Genomic DNA, 27,776 nt, shown 5'->3' on the forward strand with positions numbered 1-27,776 from the left:
TTCTTATCAAAAATAGCTTTATTGGTTCAGATGTAGGCAAACAGAAAATGCTTTTGAGATGCCCAGCTGAAGATCTACATCATGGCCACAAACCAAAAACAAATCCCGTTTATCCTAAAACCATATCCAGTGTGAACACATTCATTGCCCCACAGAACTTCATCACCAGCGAGAGTAGTTATCATACGGACTGAACAGTGTGATGTAGTCTTTGAAAGACATGGAATAACGCTCAGTGAAAACAGACCGACTTACATCAACAGCCTGCTCTTCCCTAGTGAAAGCCCTGCTGGCCGTGTCACAGTTTTCAACAATATGTTGCTACCATCAGTACTTCCCATGGCAATTTGTTAAGAAGCCACAAAGCAGTTTTTCAGCGTCTGATTTGAAAACGAGTTACCTCACAAAACACACTCATTCGTCAAGAGCAGTTGATGTGTGATTAAAGATACAACAGTCAATGTTTTAAAATCACCATTCAGCTCGGCTCGTGGAAATACATAAAAAAATCTTCCATGAAATGAAAGGATTCCTTTTCAGAGTATTTGAGGAAGTAATTACAAAGTCCTCATTGTACTATAAGACAAAAAAAAAAGGATTTAAGTAGGAGACTTTAGGGAAAAAAGAAGGGAAAAAAAACCCCAAACAGTCTGTCACATTCACTTCATATAAATTAAAGAACTACTTCTCACTCATAGTGGGTTTGATTTTACCTGTCATCAGTGGTGAAATAGATTTAAAAGCACACCTAATTATCCTTAACTGAGGAATGAAACCCAAACATAAATGAATGGAAATTTATATCTATGTGCACATAATTCCACAGTTGTATTGTTCCGGAGTCAACATGAAATGCAATGTTAGATTGTTGCCCCGATTAAAAAAAGAAACTGAAAGAAATCTGATCATTTCCCTTTTCCTTTTCTCTCCAGTTTAACATAACCCATCCCATAATGTTCAAAACATATTATGGCTGCTTAATCTTTCCACATTCCTCTACAGTGCCCCCAAACTTAGCTGACATGAAACCAGTGAAATTGAAATGTTGCTCAGGTAAGTTTTTTTTATACATTTTGGATCAGGGCAAAGCTATCTTAACCCGCCGTAACCTGAGACGGTGTTTGAAGAAAAGGTACATGACTAGAAGACACATGGAGGACAGGACATAAAGGATGACACAAAGGCTGATGTCCAATTTTGAGAATCCGATACTCAACACAGATATCCAGCGTTCCTTGTGGCTCAGCTCGTCCTCCCCTATGAAGTACTGGCCTGCAAGTTCTCGCTTCTGCAGCCGCTTTTTCTGCTGCCCCATGACTGGCTCAAGATCTGTGTCAATTGGGTGAAGACCCACCATGCCGAGCCCTGCGTCCAGCTCCATGCCAAGACCAAATGCCGGCCTGGGATCTGGCTCTACCTCTCTCTGCAGGGTGCGTTGTTTCACCCGGCTGGAAGCAGCCAGCTGCAGAGCCTTGGCCTTGAAGTGCTGGTTGACAAATGAGTCGAGATCCACGATGTCCTCCTGCTGCGCTCGCATTCTCATTCCCACAATGCTCGGTTTCCTGTGAGCCTGCCGTCGCCCGCGACCCACTTCCATTTCAGGTTTGGCCCAGTGTGTTGGTTCAGATGACTTACCCCCAATCTCAATAGCTGCTGCTGGGGCTCCCTCCTCACCTTCCTCCTCTTCATATGCCCCTGCTTCATCCTGTGGTTCCTCTTCCTCCTCGTCCTGCATGGGGGATGGTGATGGTGTAGGAAGCATTATGGAGTTCAATGCCTCCCTGGCTTTCCTCTCTACCCGTTTCTTAGCTGCTAAATCTAGCTGCCGACGGGCATTGCTTTCCCTCTGCTTTTCCAGAATCTGGCTTCCATCCTCAAGGTAGTCTGACGGGGAGAAGAAAAGACACTTCTACAATCATTACTTTACATTACTGTAAAACAGGGTTCATTATCAATTATATAATAAATTATCCCAATCTAAAAGTATTTTACCACCCAAAATCAAACACACACCCATTTATTCCAGAATATTTGTGCAACCCATCATCTTTCTTTGCAGAATCCCTGTTATCTGTACGTTAAGCAAAATGTCAGTAGAAATGTGCCTGGGACCAGTCGGTCGAGTTTGTGAGCTCAGAGTTTTGTACATTTTCGTGAATTTGTAACATACAGAGCTGTCAAAAAAATAACTTATTCAGTTGTACCTGAAAGGATGCTGCTGGAGGAGAAGTAGGACAGGAGGAAGGACAGAATCTGCTCATTGTTCCACTTGTGCTCTCTGTTATCATTCACTGTATGGCAGGCGGAGCACATTTCTGGTGAAGGCCACTGAATCTTTGGGAAGAGGGGGTCTTCACTCAAAGCACCTGGAAGGAAGCAAATGCAGATGCAGGGTTTGTTTGGGAAGGTTGAACTTTGTCCATTTGAATAAGAAAAATACTGTTGGAGAATCGCACCTCCTGACATGACTGGCTCATGGATTTTCTACTGTATTCATATTTGAAAACACTTTTCTAGAACAATAATCATATGATACTTGTGCATGCTTCAAAAATCTAAATATTCTAGAGCAACCTCTTTAAATCCAGGAAAATTTTCTTAAGAGTTAAAATAAAATTTTTAAAAAAAAATCAATATTACCATTAAACAGCATTCTGTGAAATCACTACAACTTTACTTACACAGGACTTGAAATGCCAAGCCTTATTGACACAGCTGAGTTTTAAGTACAGAACTGACCATCTTCAGAAATAAGTGCAAATGAACCAATTCTGTAAGATCAGAAACTTTTAGTAAAATGCTAAACATAATTTAACAATGAAATAATGAATATAATACAGAACTTTTAGCAACAAAAGGGACCTCTTCTTGTTTCTTGTAGCCATCTAAAAAGGTTATTTCATCAGTTTGTTGGTAGCTTCTGCCACTCTTGTTATATGTTCAAGCCCTCTTATTTCCGCTCTGTAAATGCTTTTAAAAGGGACTTGGATCGGGATTTATTGCTACCCAGTTTAAAGCAGTTTGAACTATTCTTCTGTGCTTTTGAATGTGTGATTCCGGTCCTGCTTAATGACTCAAGGCTAGTTTTCTGACATTAGGTAACATCTCACCCTAAAAATAGGCCTTTGGATTTACTAATTTTTTTTACAAGAGCAAATGTATTGCTCTCAGACAGCCCCCTTTAACTTAATCAGCCCCTTTGTGTGCAGTAAAACCATCATACAATGGTTTATTGCAGTGACATAAACACTGGAATTAAGCAAAGATGAGTCCTTTTTTAAAAAATTTCATTGGAAGAACCAACTTCAATTGATCAGGTTGCCAACAACAGTGTTTGTTTAATTTACATTTCTCTATATAAAAGCCTTTTCTAAGGTTAAATCATTTTGGACAAATCAAAACGCTATAATCACACAAAACTGATTGATTTGTATTTATTTCTGAAAATATTCTAAACTCTATACTTCCATTTCAGGGGGTGACAATGATTCTGATGAGGATTATAGTAAACTTAGTCCTATTAACAGGGAGTATTACGTCAACATGACGCAATATCAAAATGCTGATTACAGATAACGCCATTTTTAGTGGTAAAAAAAATAAAGATATTCCAGTCTCATAGACTGTTCTGTTAAATATTTCTAATTAAAGCAGCTGCAACCATTCATGAATGTAGCAGACCTGCTCCCTTCACTCTTAGAATGTTGTTGAAGTCTTTTTTACTTAAAAAAAAACAAAAGTACCCAACTGACTACAGCAGATTACTCTGTGTAAAAGGTAAATACACAACTCAAGCATTCAGTCAGCATCTTCATCCGTTGTAGTTTCTTTTATTCTCCTTGTTGGGTGGAGGGTGTAAGTGCTTTGAGGACTGGATCCAATCTGAGCTGAACCCATCTGATCTTGTCACAGTGATCATAAAAACTAAGTGCCTATATGCATATGTGCATGTATGTGTTCACGTGTGTATATGTAAATCATCTGTCTGTTTGTGTGTGTGTAATCTATGGATTGTTATTGTGTGTGTTCATATGACAGCGTCTAACAATGATCAATGGGATTGTGGGGTGTTCCCAGTGGGATGGATGGAGAGATAATAGATGTGTCCAAAGTGGACAGCTTCTCCTCTCAGACGCACACACACGCATTCCCTGTTTTCAGGCAGCGGATCTCTGTGCTCTGAACCACCTGTCTTTTCCCTCTGCAACCCTTTGAAAGCTGAAAGCAAACCCCAATTTCCAAATGGAACATGAGAACAACAGAAACCTTAGACGGGAGCTGCCCCTCTAATGAATTAAAAAAAACTTTAAAACCAACACCCCTCATCACTCACCATTTTTGCATCCAAGCACACAGACTGGCAGAGGACTACGTGCAAAAAGTGTACGGGATGAAGAACAAACTTTGATGGACACTCTGCACAAATGTCCATAAGGACACACAGGGCAGAATCTAATAATAGATTGCTTGTTGTCACCAACAGGCCATTGTGTGTGTGAAAAAAAAAAAAAAGAAAAAGCAGAGCAGCATGTCTGTCACTTTACAGCACTGTCAATTTACATCCCCAACCACCTCCAACCCATCGCTCCCCTCCTCTGCTCTCCACTGCTCAAGATTAATCTCAGTCATATGCATGTGGGTATGTTCTCTGCATACAGTGCTTTACATAAAGGATCCATCAATTTTACTGTGTCTTGGATGGCCTGTTGCCTGTGAGTGTATGTGTGTTGCATGTGTATGTATTGTTTGTGTGGGGGGGGGGCTTTTTAGTAGGTGAGTGCACACTCACACGTCCCATATACCTCGCATGTCATCCCTTATTCTAATAAGCATACCACATTTGCAACCACGGTGACTTTAGACGTGCCAGTCATCGTGAAATTGCCACAAAGGCCTTCTGCTGAGGTGCAATGCCCGCTGGATAAACATTGTCATAAATATGCATTGCCAAACTAGCTTCCTCAGCACTAAACTCATAAGAGAAGATCACGCCATTAAAACTGCTGGAGAGTATAGCTGATAAACTGAATCAGGAGTCGTTTACTGCTTTAAAGTATCAATATAAAGCCTGGATAATAACACTTTAATAATAATGATGATATTCACTGCACTGATGAAATGAGTGTCCAAAAGCTGAAAATGAGCATCGAGTTACATTCATTGTGTTGTTTTTACTTGTTCCTTTATTGGCTAGTTTCTAATTTATTTCTTTTTCAAACCTATTTCTTGTGTGGTCGCTTTTCCTTCACATAAAAATGAGAGCTTTGTAGAAAAAAAATGTCTTTAGTAAGCATGTGCCACATCTTTCTATGTTTTTTTTTTTTTTTTATGTACAAAGAACGTCTGTTTTACCAAAAGGTTTTAAAGAAATGTAATATGGGATATTTTCTAATGATTCATTATTACATATATGTGAGCTGCATTGTGTGTGAACCTCCAGAACAAAGAATTAGTTTGTAGATGAAATTACCATTTAGTGTTTACAAATCAATGAGATGACAATCAGTTTTATCTAAAAAAATAAAAGAAATTTTTTTTTTTTTAAAAATAGGGATCCGTCAGAGTATGAGACCATGTGAGAAAATCTAACAACATCCCAGTGTTAAAGCTGTTCAGAGGAATGAGATGAAATTCCTCCAAGGTGAGCAACTGCAGGATTGATCAACATTCATCAAAAACTTTAGATCATTTCCCATCAAGGAGTGCATGTGTGATGTCAAATTTTGGGAAATATTCAAACCCAACTCCCGAGACATTCTCATCGTGTTCATGTACAACGTGTAAAGAATATCATCACTGCAAAACATAATGTTGTGTTATTTTGAGGCACTTTTAAATATGTTAATGGTATCGGTTCTCGTGAAACATTTCACAAATATATGCCGCATGGAAAGAAGCAGTAAATGCTGCATGAAAAGCACGTGGCTGTGAGGGCAGCTGGGCCTGCTGCAGCGGTACAGGCCTGTCTGTAGAAATGTGAATCAGTCTCAGCTGTTGACAAGCAGCAACAGGACTGAGCTGCCACCAGTCCTAATTCAGCCGGTGCGAGGAGGCCGAGGGCCCTGGGGTCTCTTTGTTGCCAGCTAAATTAATTGTCCGGCTGCTTTACAAATAGCTGCTCTTTCATGCATGGCTGCTTCTGAAAGGAGGGGCGGGGATGCCTGCTAAAGAGCTCCACTTTAGGCAAAGGGGAGAGGAGGGGTTGAGTGAATGGAAGGATAGAGTGTGCTTTCCTCAGGGAAGATGCTCATTGCAACAAACATACCCAAACCCTCAGATTCACCCGACCTATTCCCTGAGGACCCCAACACCCTGAACGACCCCCTCCTCCCCGCCACGCGCCACAAGTTGACCCATGCAAGAAAGGCTGAAAGGAGGTGTGTGTGTGTTGGCTGGGAGGAGAAGGACAAGAGGGGCGGGGGAGCGTGTGTGGCTTGCGTCTGGGTGCTTGCCACCTGCTGTCACACTATACCTTGGGAATTGTGCATGTTTGTGTGCGTGTAGGCAAAAAGGTCTGGCTCCTGGGGGAGCTATACTGCGAGGATGCTGCACTATTACTTGTCAAGCAGAGGATATGAGTCCCAGGGGATGGTAAGTGGAAAGAGAGAAAAGACTGCAACAGGAAAAGAGGGAAGACGGATGGGTGAAGGGGGAGGTCTGATGATGTTTAAGTGTCTGGGGGGCCAACACACACAGGGACGGGTGTCCTTCTGGCCCCTGCTGTTCGGTACACAAGCTGTCCCTCAGATAGGAGAGAGGGGTGGTCAGCAAAACACAAACAAAAGATAGTGATTTAACAAAGTAGGCTGTTAATGACGGCACAGTGCCTAATAAAATCATATGAACACAGGCAAGGGAGGAGGGACACTGTTTAGCACTCCTCTGTGAAGAGGTGTAATTTTGTTGACAGAACATGAGTCCTGAAAACATGAAAACTGAGCCAGTAAGGACAAAGAAGTTGGAACAAATAAATGGCAAAAGTTAATGACAGTTCAGACAATTGTGGGGGTCAGTTTGGGTGTGGGAGAGAATCAAAGGGTGTGAGAAGGAAGAAGGCAGAGGGGAATAAAGAGAAAATGGGTTAGGCTGAAGCAGATGATACTTGGAGGAAGGACTAAGACAGGGTGACAGCTGGTGTCTGATCAGAGGATCCATCCTTCTTCCCCCTTCTACCCTCTGTTAGTCGTATTAGGTATAAGTGACCATGGGAGCAAACTGGAACGGACCCCACAAACTGAGGATGGTAATGCTTCTGATCTCATTGGTGTGGATGGGTGGACACAGAGGAGAGGGATGTGGACAGAGGGAAGTATGTGATGGGAAAAGTAGAGGGAACAGGAGGGTTACTGCTGGATTAGTGAACTCAGGTGTGTGATCTCAACTACAGATCATAACTTTTCTGTAGGGCTCCTCATTTTTAAAGAACTAATTAATATGTTTTGTCATTTTAGTTTATTGAATCTTAGTAAAAAAGTACAAATCATGAATTTTAATTCAAAGAAAGCCAGGAATATTTGTTCTGAAAAATATAAGTAAAAACACCCACAGAGAATTCCCCCCTTAATAAAATCCAAACCAGAGATTTTTTACTGTTTTGAAATAATAAATAATAACATCTGGAATAATAAATATTTTTGGTGGATGAGTGATTCAGCTCCTGCTAACACCTCTAGCATCCTACCGTTGATGAAAACATGACCTCTTCAATCTGAAATTTAAAAATAATTATTAATTGGTCTGGACAGGATTTTGAATAGTTATTTCATGCAACAGTCGCTATAAGTCACGCTCACTTTGGACCGCTACACAGTCTCAAAGAAACAGTTTCACTGTTTTATTAGGAAACCAATATCACCTCTAAAGCATCTTTTCCACCAGTGCATCACTGGTGCCTCATCTATAACTGCATCTACATTTTTCCACCTAAAGAAAACTGAATGTTCCCAAAAAAAAAAAAAAATGGTGCCAACACAGATTGCAGGTCCTAAGGTTGACTGATGTCAGTGGCTGCAGGACAGGTTACTTTAAGCTTCAGCATTTGGAAAACATAAAGCTGTTCAATATGTGAAAGAAATGCTCGTGGCAGCGTGGCTGCCAAAAACCAAGCACCGTGTCACGTTACATCCCATTCAGTTCCCAAACCTGTCAAAATGCTGCTCAGCTTTGGCTCCTTCAGAGAAGGAACTGGCTCAGCACCAGCAACATTTTGATGGAAATACTTCCAGTTTGCTTTGACAAAGCAGCTACAAATGACTGTGCCGATTCTTACCTGCTATTCTGTTGTTGACACGATTGTGTCTGGACCACAGCCACAGGACTGCAGCCGGCAGTGAATCCACCGTCGGAATGTCTTTTGCCATGTTCTCAAAGTGCTCAGCACAAGGTCTGCAGCCAAAGAAGTTGTGGATGTAGTTTCTCATTGTGCTCAGAACTTCGCGAGGATCTGGAGAATGATATGTCAGTGAGTGTCGAGCACCAGCCAGTTTGATCAATCTGATTAATATGAGAAGTAAAACAACACTTTACATTCCTCCCTAAGATCATTTGAAGCACACCCTTTGCCATTTGTTTTTATTTTGTTGCTTTATCAACCATGACCTTCATTTCCTGAACATTTTCAACTAAATACAGTGGATATGATACAAAAGGATTTTTCATTCAAAACAAAAAATGACTTTACTGCAGCAAATAGAAATCAGTCATAATCTGTAGTGTCACCTGTCCTGATAAAGCTAAAAGCGCCGCAAACTTGAGCTGCTGCTTGAAAGCTTTTTAATGGCAGAGCATGTTCACATCCTCCTGTCTTCCCACGATTATGTGGCCTGCAGTCACAGGGAGCTGGGTTAACCCCATATTGAGATGAATAATCTATGAGAATGGGATAACCCAATCTGGAGATTAAGCGTAGTTAACACTCTGTGTGAATGGTGGCCAGGCTGTTGTCTCAGGACATGGACAGTCCACAAACATATTTTCCTTCAGCTGTTTGCTTTTGTTCTCAGCTTAGCAGGCCCTTTAGATGAACCGTACAGGAGGTGGGAGTGTGTACCAGAGACGGTGTTTGTGCTCATGTTTTATTCATAAAAACAACTACAGCCATAAGCTGGACAGTATTCACACCTTCAATATCGCAGACAGTGAGTGGCTGTGAATAAGTTCAGTTTTATCTAACAGTCAATACTGGCCAGTAAGTGTGTATGCTTCCATTAAGCTGGTGGTCTGTGGGGGGCCAGATGGACACCCCTTTTGGCCAGTCCATCTGCAGGTCACGTGGTGGTCCGTAAACCTCAGGATTAACCTCTGTGTGCAACTATGTGTGCGTTTGTGTGTGTGTGTTTAGGGGTAGATTAACATTTCTGCCAGGAGCGCAGCCTCTGGTCATCTGCCTGTTTTATTAACCACTCACATTCCGCTAATCTAACATAATCCCTTTTCAAACAGTCCCAATTAGGTTCAATTTCAGTTGTGACAAAAATGACAAAACATAGAAAGGAAATTTAAAAATCAACATCGAGAAAAGTGATCAAGAGATATGCCTGTGCTTCTCATGTGTGCTCAGTCTTTTCTCTGTGAGATGTTGAAACATTCTTTAATCAATTTGCTTGCAAAGCCTCAAGAAGCCCTCAGCTTTTTCATTCACAGTGTGTACCTGAGCCTCCAGTTTTGTTTGCTTGAACGGTAAGAACGTGGAAGAGAGTCCACATCCCACACGGATAACGTCTGAGGTGGGGTTGGGTGCCTTGGCAGCCCACCCACCTCACTCCTTCAGGCAGTGCAGTGTTAGGAGCCTGAGAGAGATAAACAGAACAAACTGAGAAAAACAGACATTTAGAAAATGCCCCCACCCCCAAACAAAAAAAAATGTCCCCAGTGGGTTCCCAGCCTCCCCTCTCCAAACACACCCATACAGTCCTATCAGAGGAGCTCAAGTACACGAAATCAGTCATTTTCCAAATTTGCTCATTGCAACAGATTTAATTAACAAAGCCACTTGCATTCTATGATGTTTTTACTGTTATTAACTATCCTAAATTAGATATGCTTGCTTTTTTTTCCAATACAGTCAACAGCAATACATGCTAAGGAGCTGCAGACTTCACAGCACTAGTTTGGGAACCATTGGTTGAGGCAAGTAGAATTTAAAAGTTATGGTCATATTTTACAGCCTTGGTGAAGCTGTGCAGTCTTGCATAGCTCATATTATCACTTGGGCGTCTACTAAAACATTACTGTTTAAACATTATTTTTCTAATATTGTAAATTCCAGTTTCACCTCTTGCCTCTTCCTGTTTGAAACATGCTGTATGGGCTAATGGGCTAATGGGCTAATGGGCTTGGGGCCCAGCGCAACACTTGCAGCAGAAAGTTTTAAGAACTAAGAGACGTAAACACTTTGACCCGTCACTGGCTTTAAACTACAACATAACCAGGCTCAACAAAATTACAAACACCCTCTAAAAACTAAAGTGTCTCATTGGCATCCCCCAACCTGTTCAACTAAATGAAAGCTTTTCCATATAGTTTTCCTGATCAATGAGAAGTCAATCTCAGGTTAATGGCTCAGCCCTCCACTAATGAACAGAAGCTATCCAGATCTCTAACCACGAGACACAGCTGAATCCACCAACCTATTTCCTCTGACATAAAGTCGTTTCACTTGCTGCACTGCACTACCATCGCCGAAGTGACTGACAGGGTTACTCACTTGTCAATAGTAAAGATTTGGTGTGTGTATGCTTGTCTGTGTGTGCGAGTCCATTTCCACTGAGGCGGAGTCCATTCATACCTTCCCATTGATTCATTGATCCATTGATTTGCCTGCTAAAAGCTAATGATGTAAGTAAGTGACTCTTTCAATTTGCAAGGGGCGGCACACTGGAGGCATGCAGGCTTCATTCCAAAGACAACAGCACATAGATTCTCAGCTCTACATGCTGGCACTGAGACAAGGACAAAGTAAACGTTGAAATATGTGCATTTTCATCTTTAGAAATATATCATCGAGAGATTTTCTATGTCTTTTAAAGCTTTCGCTTTGTGAGTCTGTAGCAAAATAGGCAGTGGTTTTGAAATAATTAAGCTCCCCGACTGACAGGTGACATTGTAGCTCAGAGACCTGACAAAGCTACTCCCAGACAGACGTCCTCACATCAGTCTGGGGGCATTCTGTGATCACCTGTGCAGCTGCTAGTCTGCCTGCCTCTTCACTGTTTATCTGCCTTTTCTTTTGGACGCTTTGGCTTACAAAAGTGGAAGCCCCAGCTTCCGTGTACCAAGACTAAACGATGCGGCACTGTATGAATGTTTGAACGGCACTGTTTTTGCTCACCTGCGCCGTGTTCTCCAGAACGTCCCTAAATGCCTTGTAGGAAATCTCTTTTGCAGTCTGGACCTGCAGCCAGGAGTTCAGAGACTTGAGAGAGTTCATCACCACAGGACGACCTGGAAAATGCTGTAGACAACAAGCAGAACAATGGAAACAGATGTTCACCTGATTGTAGTGCAAACAAATTCCTCCAACTAGATTTTGAGACATCAGATAAGTAACGGATGTCTGAAAATATACAAGAACACTAGAAAACTCAACATATATTCACATTAAAGAAGCTGGATGATACTATTTGGAATTGTGCTTTAAAACCCTGGAAACAACAACATTTGCACTTAAATGGCATTTCTACCCTTAGACTACATAAGGCATTTAATTAATGTACTTTGACTGATGTGAAAATATAGTTTTTTGGTATTACACGCTTGTCACAGTTGAACTTTGCTTAAGTTTTTGCAAAGAAACAGTTTCTAAAACCTAATGGCTCTAGTACTAGCTGCATGTTTCAGTCATCACATGTATGAGATTAAAAATGAATGTTTTGACCAGAGCTACCAGCATGTTTCCAACAATGATGTGCACGAGGCTTATGTGTTGCACAAAAGGTGTGCTTTGAGCATTTTCCTTCTCAGCGCCTTTAAAGAAAACTAAGTAAATGTGACAAAAGCCGAGCTTAAGCCTCTTCCTTTATTAAGATCCACCTCCTAAACCACTAACCACCACTTAGGCACTCCCCACTCTGGCTTTCTCCAGTTGTGTATTTACTTCTCATCAAACTAGCATCCCCATGGCAACAACCACAGCTGCGAGGAAACATGATGCTGTAACTAGCGAAAGGGGTACATGAAGTGGAGGAGGAAATCCAGCTGATGGGTGTATGAGACCGCTGATGACAGACTGAAGAAACACACAGGCAAACGTGTCTTTACACATGAGACCTACAATGAAAACAGCTGATGTCTTGAGTAGTTTGGCTGTAAGAAAGAGTGGAATGCTTTCATAAATTCAGCTAGATGTGCTTTTTAGTCCTACAGTAAGCCTCTCTAAAGGGTTCGGTTTCTCAGAAACACACAAAGCATGGGGATTAGGCATTTTTCCAACAACATGCCACTTCCATGGTAACTTAGTTGTACTTTAAAAACATTTTTTTTTTCTTTTAAAATGGGGCACGAAAAAAAAACAAAAACACCACTCAACTATTCGAGTTATAGTTATTGTCACGTTAAAAAAAAAACAACCAAAAAAACTGATCTTTTTGAGTTGCATCAGTTAGTCTTTCTTATTTTGACCTTTAATCTAATCAACCGTTCCATACGTTGATCATAACACAAGCTTTTCAGTACATGGTTCAGTCTGCTATCTAACAACAATATAACGCGATCCACGAGCTGCATCCTAACCTCCTCAGTGGACCCCCAGTGATTTGCCTAAACCTCCTGCTCTGTTCCCTGTGCCTCCCTCAGCACCACAGACGAGGGATGTTTGTATTTTACTCTCTAGTAACAGACTAATGTATGACTAAGCAGTCGAATAAACCTTCCAATTCAAACTGCTGTTTTATACTTAAGTTATTTGTCAAATAATATCGTGCACCTACGATTATTATCTTGTAAACTTGGTGTTTACAAGACAATAGTTTGGGGATTTTTAATGAAAATAAAGACAAAATTTAGATGTTCCACTCTAAATTGATGATGTTGATTACAGGACAGTGGTATAAATAAATGTATACTGGCAGATAAAAAACGAAAGAGAAAACAATGAAGTAGGGATGTAAAGTGGACACAGGGGCTTGTGGTGTTTGCTCCTTACTGGGGGCAGAGCGATATAATAGGTTTAGGTGTAGATCTGAGGTCTGAACACCAACCAGTCAGAAAAGCTCATTAAACAGCCTTATGAATTTAACCAGGAGAGAAAACGCAGGTGTTTTCCACTAATGGGCTTAAGTCAGCATCAACGAGCAACACTATTCATAAGCTCAGTGTGCACCGTGACAGCTGGCTAAACATGCAGCTACTCAAGTCAGATACATTTTGGTGATGTGGTGATAAATGCTACATCATTCAGAGTACAGTCCCATCAAAATCTGCAGGCCCCAAATGAACAGACTTCAAACATCAAAACTGCAAATGCCACGGCAAAACATTCATTTGTGACTTTTACATGTGCGGTGGCAAAATTTGCACTAGTATCGTTCAAAAATACTACTTGTGGTGTAATAAGTATCCGAAGCAACTATTATAGTAACATCTAAACATTAAGTGAAGCATTATTCTTCTGGCATTATTCTAACAAAATGAAAAAATATATACAGCTGACATCACCATTAAAATGATTCATTAGCGGTTAAATTCTGTATACGGGATCCCTTCTGATTATTGATTTTCTCCTGCTACTACTTTTATCATCTCTACATCTCTGCTCTTCAAAAGAAATCTCCATCCATATCTGTTCTATTCATCTCGAGAAAAAACAAACACACACACACACACACACACACACACACACACACACACTGCACCTCCTTTACTTGTGTACCCCTCCCATACCCATCCCAGTTGGACCATGACAATCCCATTCACCCTGGCAATATGTCATCCTTCATCCGATTAGTATCAGCAGCACTTGAGAAACCGCAAGCTTCTTGTGGTAAAGGTCCTGAGAGGGAGGCATCTGTTGGCTGCAACGGGGCAGGGCAGGTCGGGCCCCGGGGGTAGAAGACAGGGGTAATAATCCAACTATAGTGGACAGAGGGTGGCACGATGGGGCACTGTTGACACGAGCTGGAGTGGAAACCAGCAAAAAGCAGCCTCATCTTTACAAAAACAGACACTCATACGGTCACCTACAATTGTAAAAAAAAAAACAAAAAAAAAAACACTGATTCAAAGCTAAATATGAACTAAGCCGATGTTAGTGACAGAATACGTAAACATAATGTCCTGGGCCCTGACGTGAGAAGGCAGAAGCCTTTTAGACCTAACCCCCCCTCCTCTTAAGTCTTTGTTTTATTCCTCTGTCCCTTCTCCCACCCCCTCCAAAGCCGAAGGGCTTCTTTCAAGAAAAGCAGGATAGAGGTGTAATCCTTAAAAACCTCGCTGTAATGCTCCTGATGCCTCCCGAGATCCACTTTTTTTAATCCTCATATACATGTAGAGGATTCATAAATCCGGCTTCACCCTGACAAGACAGTAAATCTAGTATTATGACCGGGTCAAAAAAGAAAAAAAAAAAAAAAAAACCAAGAAGAGAGAGAGAATAAACAACCCCTATGCTTTTATGTGTGGAAACATGAGGAAATAAAACAAAGACAATTTACCAGGCGATTCAAGGAATTGTAATTCTTGGATACAGCATGTTATTACGATGAGTAACATTTGAAAGTGATGAGAAAATATGAATATACTCTGATTTGTTTATGTTTAAGATAAACAGACAACACGAGAGCTAAAATAATTACTTCTAATATTACTTGTGGTTTAGCAGTAGATGTTTTTCCTTCCTCTAATCTTGTTGACCATTCAGAGCCTTTACAGTACAGGATACAATCACACATTTGCACACAGTTATGCATTCCATTCTAACCCCACCCCCCCCAAATCTCTTGATTGGTTGACAACTGTTCTACTCCTGAGCCACTGCCATTTTATGGAAAATTAATAAGAATCTATTTTGAGTTTTAACCTCATTTTCAAGCAAATCTTTTTTCTAGTTTAACTATTTTTTGCTCTTTTTGTTTTGTCTCTCCTGAAGGCAAACTGAACAACTTTGTGTTTTGGACTGTTGGTTCTTAACAAAGTCTACTTAAGAGATCCTGTCGAATTATTAGAAATTATAAGAATTTCTTATAAAATGGAAAACGTTAAATAGATGTGTGTTTTAACATCAGCAAAACAATGATGCAAGATAAACATACACACACCTGCTTTACAAACTGTTCCAAGTGTGAGCTAAGCTCTACAAATACACTCACCGCTGACTTTTTGACTCAGAAATGAGTCATGATTCGTTAATGTGACACCAGAGTGAAATGACGACAGTGGAACTGACAAGGCAACGTGAGACACTTTACCTCCAATCCAATCACATGATTCACACAAGAAGTTAAGGTGTCAGGATTTGCATACAGTGTTCATGCCCAGGAAGACAGCATATACAAAATTAAGTTATTTCTTTAACGAGATAAAAGTTTATTGTTCAGTGTGCACAAAGATTTCGGGCTCTTTCTATTTTTTTTGTGGTTATGGTTCAGACTCATCTTAAACTGCATTAATTCATATCCCAAATCACACCATAGTCCACAACGACAGGTGTTTTCTTAACCCGATAAAAACTAGCACTTAATTAAAATGTTTTAGAAACACTTCACCGCTTTCCAGTATATACGTGAAGATTAATGACAAAAATGTAATTAATAGTTTTAAAGAGAAGTCTAAAGAGAAGTCTTTTCAAAGTATAATCAGCGATGTGTGGCGTAAACCTACTGCTGTATTATCCACTCTCATGTCAAATCTTCAGTTTGTTTTGTTTTCATCCAGTTTCACAAACCACTTGCTCGTCCTCTGTTAACTGCCCCTAACGAGCTGCCTGGCTGAAAGCCTGCAGGTTCTTTACAGCAACAGTGCTCGGTCAAATGTCAATAAGGACTGTCAGAAGTCGCAGCCAGCTGCAACAATGACAGCCTCCTCAGCTACACAAAGCCCTGCTGAGCAGCGGCTGGTCCATTCTGGTGGGGGACAGGCTAAAAATACCACTGGGACTTGCTGCTATTGACTAAACAAACTGGAGCTAATGGGAGGCCACAGAGCTTTGCCCCCCCCCCCCCCCCCCCCCCACACACAACCCTCATACACACACACACACAAGCGTTGACACAGACTGGCGTACTGCGACGCCTCCCTGGAGAGCGAGATATAATCAGAGAGATTGGTGGCAGACTAGGGCAGTGAAACAACCTGGTGTGTAGCCAATAGGGACACGGCTAACAGGTCAGGCCTCATCCTCTCAACATGTTTGCATGACTGGCACACTTTACAGAGCAAGGAAGGAGGAAAAGAGGGCGTGTGTGATCGGTAACAAAAAAGAGGTGAAAGGAAGCAGCCAAGGATGGGAGCGCAGATGTTAGATGAATAACCGAACAAATATTCACTCCTGGAAAAAGGTATAAGGTAATATCTGAAAGAAAGCAGCGAAAGAAAGGATAGCTTGAAGAGGACTGGCAAGGACACATTCATTTACAAAGAGAAAAAATTCTTGTGTGAAAACAAACCAATGGGACACAGCATGAGCAAGAGAAGGACGAGTGGCTGATGCCATATCCCAGCGAGGTTTACTACTAATCAGGCTGTGGGCTGCGAGTGGGTGGCAGCCACGCTTGAATCCCCCTGGGAGCCAGCATCAAGAAGGTCAACAATACCCAAGAGTCTCTTTGAGCTGCTGCTCCAGTCAATGGCTTCCACTTGTGTTTTCAATAACGCATACGAGTGTGTTTATGTAAAGGCACCAAAAACAACAGCGTATTTGACATAATAATTAGGTAAATCTGGAGAATTCTGGAATGGGTACAAAGAAATAAACCAACATGCTATGATGAGGGAACTTGAAGCTGAAAGCTGAAATACACCAGCTGAGATCTACATTAGTAACCTCCAATCTGCTGTCTCACTCTCCATCTAGTGGTGACCTGATGTAACTGCACATATGTGCTTTAAACGAGTTCTTGATGGATTCATTTGCCAGTCCAGTCCAGTGCAGTGCATCATGTTAAGGCCTATCTTTGGTTCATATACTGAGATACTTTGAGAACCTTAAAGCAAATTGCTTTTCATTTTATGTCCCTGTTGCCTGTTGAATTAGTCTTTCCTGGTCACAACAGTTTATTTTCTGAGACAATTATTGTGATAATAGAAAGTGAAGTGTTAAAGGAGGACAAAACTACTTTTCAAGTTGGCAGACTTACTCCAAAAACAACGACAAATTTGTAGCTCAAAAAGCTTCACTTACATATTTGTCTTGGTGATTTCTATAATCATGTCATGGTCCAACAGAACATGTTATTTATTTATATATTAATTTTGCTGTAAGAAAACAGCCTTACTTTGCACTTGCTTGTCTAAATTATGCACATGCTGTATATATGCAATGCTACCTTTGCCAGGACAGAGATGTATTTCTTGAGAGAATTCAGGGCCTCGTCTTTAAGAACTGGATGAGCAGCCAACTCCACACGCAGGGAGTAGTGCAGGGTTGACTCCAGGTCTGCCATATACACCCTGGACCTGGGGGCCACAAGCAAATATAGTCACTCAAGAAAAAAAAAAAGAAAAAAAGCCACAATTAAAAACACAAGCTGAGTGTGTCTTGTTTGTACCTGTTGAACGGCCTCCATGTCTCCTCTGTGCTGTTGGTGAGCATGTCTGTGAAGACTGGAGGAGGCTTCCCTGACCGCACTACCCCTGGCAGCCTCTGGAGGGCGTAAGAGTAAAATGTGCGAGCCTCAAGGTTGCTGTGGAATGGAAGAATAAATATAAGTATATACATTTACTTAAGAATAAGTAGTCATATAACACACACACAAAACATGAAAAATGAGTCATCATTATCAGCAGTATGTACTCAAAGTATTAAAACTAAAAGAGGAAAGCTGCCTGGCTATCACTGTTCATATACTGCCACATTGATGTGTATGTTGCATTTAATTTCTGTATATGTTTAAAAAAAATCATTCATTACTTGTTAGTACAGTCACTATTTACGTTGTATAAGCACAGTAAACATATTCAGTTTCCAACATGGTCACTATGGGTTTTTGTGCTTTTCCAATATGTTTTTCAGCATATGAAGACGTAACAGACGTTGCCCATACATACATTCATATGATCTAATAAAAGAAAAAAAAAGGTGTGGAAAAATCGCCCCAGGACTTGAATTGTAAATAAATAGAAAAACACTCCTGCAAAGTCCAAGTACCTTTAATGGTACTACAGCTCTGAGCTTGAGTAAAAGTAAATGTTACATTTGACCACAGGATATCTCTCTTCTTGGTGATAAAGCTCTGGGTTAAAATGATTAAAGGTTGTAACAGGCTACATTTAGTAGCCAGTAACAACCTTTAATCAGGCTACATGCTGGGTTAAGTGCAGGAGGACTTAAAGTGCGCAGAATGCTTTGGAACTTGCTCTTAAAACTATTAGTTTATTATTCATTCTCTTCTGTCAGAGCTTATGTTCTGATGATTATGTTTTTGTTGCAACTTGTTTAACCCACAACTCACCTAAGGTGATCTTTAAACATGGAGGAAGTTTTACTAATTTTGCATGTTATTAGGTTAGGTGTACAATTACATTTTTTTTTTTTTAAATTGTGATTTTTTTTCAAACTCATTTTAAAACTATGTTTAATCTAGTTTGTGTACATTTTGCAACAGTTTTGTAAAATGTTAGAGAATTATATGTTATTTATAATGTCACTGAGTTCGCTTTGCAATGTGCAGCGCATTTTTAAATGTGAACCTGCAACAAAATGCAGTTTTTTTTGCTTCAAACATTTGTTTCAACAGTTCACCACCATAAAACCATTTTATGACCTGTATTTTTTTCAGGGCCATATATTTTACTCACTTACAGGAACTCATTTTAAACACTGAGCAGATGGTGTTCGACTAGCATAGCACCGAGAGCGATATCGCTGATCATTTAGCCATGTGATAACCCTGCAACTGGAACCTCAGCCATTAATGCACTCTCCTCCCTCTCCCCTCACAGCCTCCTCTCATTTGCTTTCTCCCCTCGTCACGGACAGCGAGAGAGCATCGTAAAACTCGAGCAGGATGGTAATAAGGAGGATGGATACTCAGGGCCAACGCTCACTCACACCAGCCAGAGACTCAATTACACCTGCGTGTCTGGTGGGAGCGTACAGATGTGGAGAGAAAGCCATTCATCCAGTGATCCCCAGGGCCGGCGGGCCGGCAGGCATCAGGGTGGGCTGAGAGAGAATGCGTTCACCTGGGACCGGCACACATTACATGCATGACGAATGTGAGACGCCCAAGCATGCTCGCTCCCTGTCTCACACACAGACGCGCACTCAGAAAACACACACACACACTGGCGCAGTCTGCTCTCCCAGGATCAATCAGACATTCAGTGATGATGGGAGGCCATCTGTCGCCGTGTGCGGCTGAGGCTTGTTTGGCAGGTGAAGCCAGAAAAGCAATGGCATTGTTTTCATGCAAGAAATTAAAAAACCTCCCTTCTGTATCGTGATGGAGATGAGGGGGGCTGGAAGGGGAGAGATGGAGGGTGAATAAATAAATCAGCAATAAATCATTTCCTTTTTGCATTTGTCAACTAAAAAGAGTCCTCTTTGCATGCCAAGTTATTGAAACAGCCAAACAAAGAGGCATAAACAGCAGATGAATTTGCAGGGTGAGAAATGATCAGCGCCGCTTTATGATAGTGAATAATGGGAGCGATTTTGATGCTCTGATCCCATTAAGAGGCCAGATGTTTAAAAGTATTTGCATGAATAGGGTTCAGACAATGAGCACATGACAAGGCTTTTCAGCAGAAAGCAAAGCTGTTGCATGTGAAACAATGGGAACCAAAGGAAAATAAACTTGATATTTGTGTAAATCGGACCAATTTGGATGGAAATTGTGACCGTCAAAAAGTTTGAGATGTTGGATGTAAATACCAAAATATCAATTTGTACCAGATACAGTTCATGCAAAATGAAAATACTGATACATTTTGTGCCATTCAATAAATAATTGAAACCCTCCCTCACTGTCTGGGTTCAGCCTGACTCTCTCAGTCTTAACTGTTCCTTAAAAAGGACTAAAAAACCTGAGGTGTTGTACTTTGTTTCAGTTAATAATAATCATAATAATATCAAAATTAAATTCATCTTCGTGCTTGTGTGGAATTTTCCCTGTCTGCTGCAGACAAGGAACAACTGTGTGTAGATGATGTTGTACTGAGAAACACAAGCACAACATTAACGTTTCTGTTTTCCAGTTTGTACCAGGAACTGCCCTGAATGCTGTAGATAACAATAAGCTATTGAAGTTAGCTGAACGACAGTGAATGCTTCACATCCTTTCCATTCTGTCGGACGCGTTGCTGCTTAGTCAGAGCTACTATCACAGTTTGCCTCAGTCCATATATGGCCTCCTCCCTACTGTCTGAACATGGAATACAACCACCTTTTCCTCCCTAGAAAGGTCCAAAAAAATAAATAAATAAAAACTTGGAAAACCAGAGTGTTTTGCAATTGAACAGCATAATCTCGTCCTAATTCCAAAGGCAAAGGTTTTTAAAGCAGCTCAAAGATCTCCATATCTCAGTAAAAACAAAGCGAGTTCAACTTTGGTCCCTTTCAATTAAACGTTCCTTATGGTTTCATGCGACCTATTTTTCGCCTAAACTGCTTTGAAAAGAAAAGAAAAAACAAGCCCACTCCAAATTGGCCTCTTTTATGAGAGACTGGGTAATTTATGAGCTGTTTGAAAGCCTCCACCTTAGACTTCAATCTTGATTTTGGCTGTGTTTGTTTTGCTCTGAGTTGTCGATATAGAAGCGTAACAAACAGTAGTGCTCTAAGGTCGTATATCATTCCTTTAAAAGTTTTCCCCAAGAAGAGGCCCACGCATCCCTAGATGAGGTCATTTCAGGCACAGTAAGAAGACCATCCAGCATTTTACTTACAGAACATAACCTTAAATGACCTTCTGCAGAGCTGTCAAGCTGTAAGAGTAAAAAAACTACTACAACTAATTATATTACCAGCTTTTAGTAAAATCTTTTGCGGTAATTAATACAAATAATCTTTACAGAACCAAATATTAGTCATCAATTTTAAACTCGTTTTTTTGTAATGAGGTATGAGGCAAACAAACACAAGAATGATGATACTCACACTCTGAGTCTGGTGAAGTTGCCACCAGGATAATAGAGGTAGCAGGACGGAAACTCCGTCACTCCCAGCTTGGTCACCAGGCCTTCCTCAGAGCTCAGGACCCTTCTCACAGCAATGTTGTCAAACTGTAACAGGTCCAGGGTTACCTGGCGTACACAACACGAGCAGTGAAAAACAAAGACAGAAAGATCTCCCTCGTGTTGCATTCAATCACCCCGAGACCTTAATATATCGATGTATTCAGTAATATATACCCGACTGTCATCAAAGACCAGAATAGTGAAGTAAAAAAAACGGCACATTATTTCTGGTTTTGGAAGTACATTTCCTATGTTTTGCAGACAGAAGTAACACAGAAGAAAACAAACACCCCAAGTGGAAAGAAATGTGAGTCATCACCTCTCGGCCGATGTAAGATTTATTATCTTCAAAGATCAGCGCCAGGTGTTGAATCATGTTGGTCTCAAAGAAGATGTCGATCTCTGCTTGACTGAAAGGCGCAGACAGTTAAGACAGTTAAGATTCTACTGCAGAGCTTCAGCCCTGACTCATGAAAGATTAGAAGAATACAAAACTGAGCAACGGTACTTTCCCTTTAAATGTCAGAAAATAAATAAACTCAACTTCCTGCTTTGCTTTCCAGCTGAACCATCAAAACTGAATTCTGTAGCAACAAATTATTAAAAGACAGAGGAGCGTACACACTGCGAACACTGATAAAATGAGAGACCATACAACTGTGAAATAATGTAAGCAACAAAGCAGTTTGGCTTGCATTTACTTATGACCATTTTAAAGTCGCTCGAAGCAGAAAAACATCTACTTCACAGCAGCTAGGTAATTCATAGGTAATTCCATATCAGTAAATTTAGAAAATAACCTACAGCTTTTGACACAGTTGGAAAAAGAAATACATTTCATATCATATCATTAAGCTAAAACATCCAACTGGATAAACTTGATAGGTAGAGTGGACTTTCCTGTTATATCACTGCATGCCTCCAGATTGAATGGGAGTCACCACAGTGTCTATTTTGCCCTTGAGCCAACAGGAGAAGAGGCAACAGTAGCAGGCACCGATTTAGCTTGCAAACAAACTGCCAGCTAACAGTGTATAGAGATGTATAAAATAGTAGCAAGTGAACAGCACAGATATTACGACAACAGTGGGAGCTCCTGGTAAGCAAACTACCACCTCCTCCCACAAAGAAACTGTGTTCATCAACAAAGATGACAAATGAAAGAAAAAAAAGCCAAAAACCAGATTAAATACTGGAGATTTATTTATTTTTTTACTACTAGATACGAGTTAAGAACTGTTATATAACGCAGAGCTGACTGACAAGTAAGAAGTTTGTATCATTAATGTTATGGATGCAAGCTGTAGCTCTACTGTTTCTCAGCTGATTCTATGTCAGCTTATTGTTCGCATTAATTCGGTGCTGAGCCTTCTCTGTCTGATATGTATAAATTACCAAAGGGGAAAAGGGCAGAGTGCAGGTTAACAAGGACATATTTATTTAGCTGATAAAGCTGCACAAATATGTAAAAAGAATGGCAGTGTCGATATGTTTGCTGCCATGTTTGTGCTAAAAACCGAGCTAATCATATAACGTAAACTGTCGATGCGTAAAAACACACACCTTGTCTGATAAAAAAATTACCCCGTTGTGGTGATAATTGTTGAATGTTCCTATTAAGAACCGATGTTTTGTTTTAAAAAAAAAAAGAAAAAGAAAAAACACCTTTAAAGACATGTGAAGTGTGAAGTTGAGTCAGTGTTTACCTGGTGGGCTCCAGTGGCGGGCATGCGGGGGGCCAGGGCTCGCCATGAGCTTCCAGACTGTCTATGATTTTGTGACGGAGACCTCGAACATCACGGGGAAAAGCTGGAAATCAAAGGGCATGAGGTTTAACTCTATGTAAGTCAGCTGGATTATCATTCACTGAGACACAGTCATAGCTCCCTGAGAATTAATGAGCACAGCTACAAGGGTAACAGATCTATTAGGTGAAATGAATGGTACACTGGCCTTGGTCAATAATAATAGTAATGAAAAAAAATGGACAAAAGGCTAATTATTACTCTGACCATGAGACTAATAATTACAGTGCCTATTTCCACTCCGTCATTATGCTGGTGCAACTTGCACCACTTCCACAAAAAAAAATTAAGATGGAGTTTGTAAAGAAACTGAGAGCTCTGTGAATTGCTTCCGTGTGTAACAATACCTTTATAAGGCAATCCTGACGTATCAGCTTTGGAGTAGGCATGGAAGAACTGTAAAGTTAAAAAGAAGGAAGTTTGTGGTAGAAAAGGTCAAACAGAGAAGTGAGATCAGATTAGATGGCCCCAACACGACTACAAGAGACTCAAAGGGAAGTTGTGTAACGCTTAAAGGTGGTGGGTGGGATGGTGGGGGAGGGGTGGGGGGTTCTCCACTCTACCCGCCTTGACCTCCAAATCTCTCCTGTTTGAAATGAGTCGCAGATGTTAAAGCTCCATTGTGAGTTCAAACAGAAGGAGCCCTTTGTTTCAATGGCTTCCACTGGATCACTGAGAACAGAGGTCTTAACACACAGGGCTGCTGACTCATCAGATATGCTGCAAATGAAAATGCAGATGTTTGAGGTGGGAGAGTTTCTGCAGCGTTGTCTCTGCTCATGTAAAACTTAACCACACTGCAAACGCACTGCCGACTCCCTGGTATCTAACTTCATCTGTAAAAAAAAAATATCACATCTTATGCAGCACCAACTGCACATAAATCACACTGAAAACACCAAGACACTACATTCTTACACTGACAGTAAAACAGGTAAGCTTACTTTTGTGGAGTTATATTACAAAGTGCCATAGTTGTAAAGAAAATCCATTAAAACAGTTATGGGTGAACAGTTATGCATAAATTCCTCAGATTCTAAATGTATGTTCTCAGCTGCATTTGTATCTGCATTTCAGACAACTTCCATAAATGATGTGAAATACAGTTGTTGTTGCTGCACATGACTCAGCACTTTCCCCCCCACCAACACGCTGGGCAAAATCAAGACGAGTGTTGAAAGAGGGCGCTCAAAGGCAGGTTCAAGCCAAACCGAGCATTCCTCATTTTATGGCCAGAGTAGCAATCGTATGGGAGAAGAATGGAGCATCATTATTATTAATGTGAAACCACAAGATGGGAAACCATGGCGGCGTGGCAGAAACGTGGCGTTGTTGTTTTCTACTTTACTCTTAGGTGCACGTTCTGAACTGAAGCACAAAGCAGCAACGTATGGTTGCAACTCGCAACAATTATTTTCTTTGCTGGATTTTAATGCTGCTTCTATGTAAAGGACTCGATCTTTCTCCTTTCATTTTAACCTCTTTAATTTTCCCTCCCACTCTTAATGTAACACACGGCGAGTTTCCTTCTGCGCACACATTACGAAAAGCCCGATGCATTGAAACGGTTCACTTCCACAGAGAACAACAGAGACCAGTGAGTGTTCAGATCTGAAGGGCTGTAAATCAATGAAACAATTTCAATTTAACTTGTAAAAGTTAAAAACGTCTTTTACAAGTTGTTTTAAAGTTATTCTTAGTTGTTTGTCATGTTTGTGGTGGTTTCCCCCGTCATATAACACATTCTGAGTAATTTTGTTTCTCTTTGTAATAGTTTTACATCCGTTTGTTGTGACTTTACATCTTTTTGAAGTCATGTGACTTTTTGGCTGCTTTGTAAAATAAATCTGCATCCATCTGTGATCCATGTCTTTTTGAAGTAATTCCATGTTGTAGGTGTCTATGTTTTATATATCAGTAGTTATTTAGTATCCGTGGTCATCTTATGCTTTTGTGTAGTCAATTTGATTCCCTTCGTAGTCATTTTACATCTTTCAATATTCGTTATGCCTTTCTTTGAAGCCTTTCACATCTATTTGGTGTCACTGTTCATCCTTCTCTGGTGTGTATCTGTGGTTCTTTAGTATATTCCTGGAGCTCTGTTGTGTCTCTTTGCAATATTTGAGTCATTTTGTGTGTTCTTCAAGTCACTTGACTTCATTCTATAGTCACTTAGCATCTTGCGGTAATTGTCAAATTGTCCTTAATCTAAAAAAAGAAAAAAAAAGAAAGTATTTTGAACCTTCTTTTAGTTGTATTTTATTGCTTTGTAGTTAGTAGGAGTCTTCTTTGGTGACTTATTTCAGGTAAAGCTCAGGGAGGCCCTGAATCTGTCAGGTCATGGGACTGTGCCCAGTAGGCTTGTTAAGCTATACATTCATGGCTTTTGTTAAAGAATTAAATGAGGAAATTTATCAAGCTGACAGAAGAAAGAGTAAGAAAGTGTGTGGCCCTGTGAAGATAGCTGATAAAAAGACAATACCTTTATAGTGGGGTATCCTTTGATACTGTAGTCAGTGCAGACCTTCCTGTTCTCTTCTGTGGCACAATCTATAGCTGCTAGGTTCACCGCCGGCCTCCACTCTGAACAGGGGACATCAAACAGAGGACGAGAGAGCCACAGTAAATATTTAGTGTACTGTCCAGCATGCGCTGTGCAGTTTGCTGACACTGGATGGGGTCCTGGCTTGTCCTTGTGCCTTGTGTGTCAACACACAAGTGAAAATGTTGAACTGAGACACGATCAAGTTAACTAATTGGGACAGGAACTAGATCCATATATGTCAGTGAGAAAAAGTGTGGATTTGTGAAAAAGGCAACAGACTTACACGTACATCTGTGTCCCCAATGGGCCCCTAAAGACAGTTTCTGGTGCAAAATAATTCACTTCATCAGCAGGACTGTGGCAGCCGACATATTAGCAAGGGCCCGAGGCTGATGTGGTGCTACTGCCATCGTACAGTCATTATCTGTACGCCTTTCTAATCTCTCCAGACACGTTGTGAAATCATCCTTCCTCATTTTATAGAATAATTTACTGACAGCAAAGTCATCAGCTGTGAGTGGTGACTGAATGTGAGAGTGACACACAGAACTGAAATTCCCTGCGACTGTGCTGGACCCTCTGCAGTCATCAGAGTCTTTGCCCCTGACTATCACCCTAATTATATTCACTCTCACCAGTCCGTGACATTTTTTGGAGGGGCTTGGGCTACAGAACCAACCTCCGGTCAGAAGACGTGATGGGGAGCCACAGCACAGAGCAGAATGAAAGCTACTTTATCAGATCACATGCTCTAATTAACAGATAGAAGAAAAAAAAAGCACTGAGCCGCTGCCCAGTGCTTTGCAGATAACTCGGTCCACATTAAAAACTAAGAGATTGGATTTTAGATTTTTAGTCTTCAAAGTTTCCTTAAACTTACCAAAAAACAAGGTCTGCTTATGAGAGAGAGCACATCACGGTCCTAATACTTATTAAACATTGTAATGCATCTCCATCTGAAAAATACAGTGTGATCTCTGAGAGTTGAATGATTTACCAAGCATGCGAGAGTCCAAGAGTTAGAAGCAAAAAAAAACAAAAGTCAGGATCAATATGTTCCTGAGGTTAAAAGGTTAAACACCTGAGACTCTCTGCCGAGCACACAGCCTGTGGGGTGGGAGGTGAAACATCTCAGAGGGAGACATTTAATCGAGTTTCTACCTTTGTAAAAAAAAAAAAAAAATCTGATAAAAAAGGTTTAAGGGGAAATACTAAAACATATTTCAAAGAAGCGACCGTGTTCATAAGAAAAACGCGGAAGATTTCGATGGTTTTGTGTGTTGTATGTTAAAGTTTGCAGAAGTAATAAGATACGCGCGCGCGCACACACACACACACACACACACAAGTCAGAATAATTATTCAAAGTTGGATCATCAGATTGAGAGCTGGTTTCTTCATTTATCTTGCCAGTGCAAACAGCTGCAGCTACGTGACCATCTGCAGGTTCATACCAACCTTTGACGTCCCTGGCCAGGTTTTTGTAAATCGGAGAAAATGAGATGCAGTGTCCGCACCACGAAGCGTAAAACTCCACGACCATAGCAGCGGTGGAGTTCACCAGAACCGATTCCGCATTTTCCGGAGTTAACAAGGTGATCTGGTCGGAAGCGGTGTACAGTCCGGCCTCCGCGGGGGAAACGAGCAGGAGACCCAGGCACAGCAAAACGGCAGCAGTCGCTTTCTCTCTGGGAAACGTTCGCTGTACTTCATTAAACCGAGACGTGGCACGGCCGCAGCGTCGCGCCATCTTCCCGCTCCAAGCAGCTGCCTCTCCGAAGGCCGACACTTTCTACCTCGCTGTCAAAAAAAAAGAAGTTGATCCAACTTTTCTCCCTGCCCTTCTTTTTTTTTTTTTTCCTCCACGGTCAACAGCCTTCATGGGTCCTCCCCCTGCGGAGCGAGCTTCCAAAAAACACCAACAACTTTCCAACTTTTGCTCGCCTCTGTTGACATGACTTGATACGAGAGCGTGTGGACAAGATCCTAAATTATGAAATGATGGCGATACTTAGTGACGTGTTGGTCTGCGCGTGTTGCCATACAGGAAATAACCTCCTAATGAGGAGTAGCCAAATACAATAAAGTTAGAACTA

At 40.9% G+C, this 27,776-nt stretch overlaps 1 protein-coding gene across 1 annotated transcript; it reads right to left on the bottom strand.

Moving 5' to 3' along the window:
• qsox1 (quiescin Q6 sulfhydryl oxidase 1) lies at window positions 1-27,595 on the bottom strand. The gene is made up of 13 exons (XM_072389535.1): window positions 27,139-27,595; window positions 25,618-25,718; window positions 23,483-23,531; window positions 23,037-23,139; window positions 21,650-21,740; window positions 21,251-21,396; window positions 17,700-17,834; window positions 17,478-17,607; window positions 11,330-11,452; window positions 9,650-9,788; window positions 8,270-8,443; window positions 2,205-2,366; window positions 1-1,884 (listed from the first exon to the last, which is right to left on the bottom strand). The coding sequence occupies exons 1-13, from the start codon at window positions 27,428-27,430 to the stop codon at window positions 1,079-1,081; spliced, it is 2,451 nt and encodes an 816-aa protein (XP_072245636.1). The 5' UTR covers window positions 27,431-27,595; the 3' UTR covers window positions 1-1,078.
• Window positions 27,596-27,776: the final 181 nt, after the last annotated feature.

Source organism: Leuresthes tenuis, unplaced genomic scaffold, assembly GCF_036924035.1.
Source record: "Leuresthes tenuis unplaced genomic scaffold, fLeuTen1.0.hap1 SCAF_7, whole genome shotgun sequence".
NCBI classification, from domain to species: Eukaryota; Metazoa; Chordata; class Actinopteri; order Atheriniformes; family Atherinopsidae; genus Leuresthes; species Leuresthes tenuis.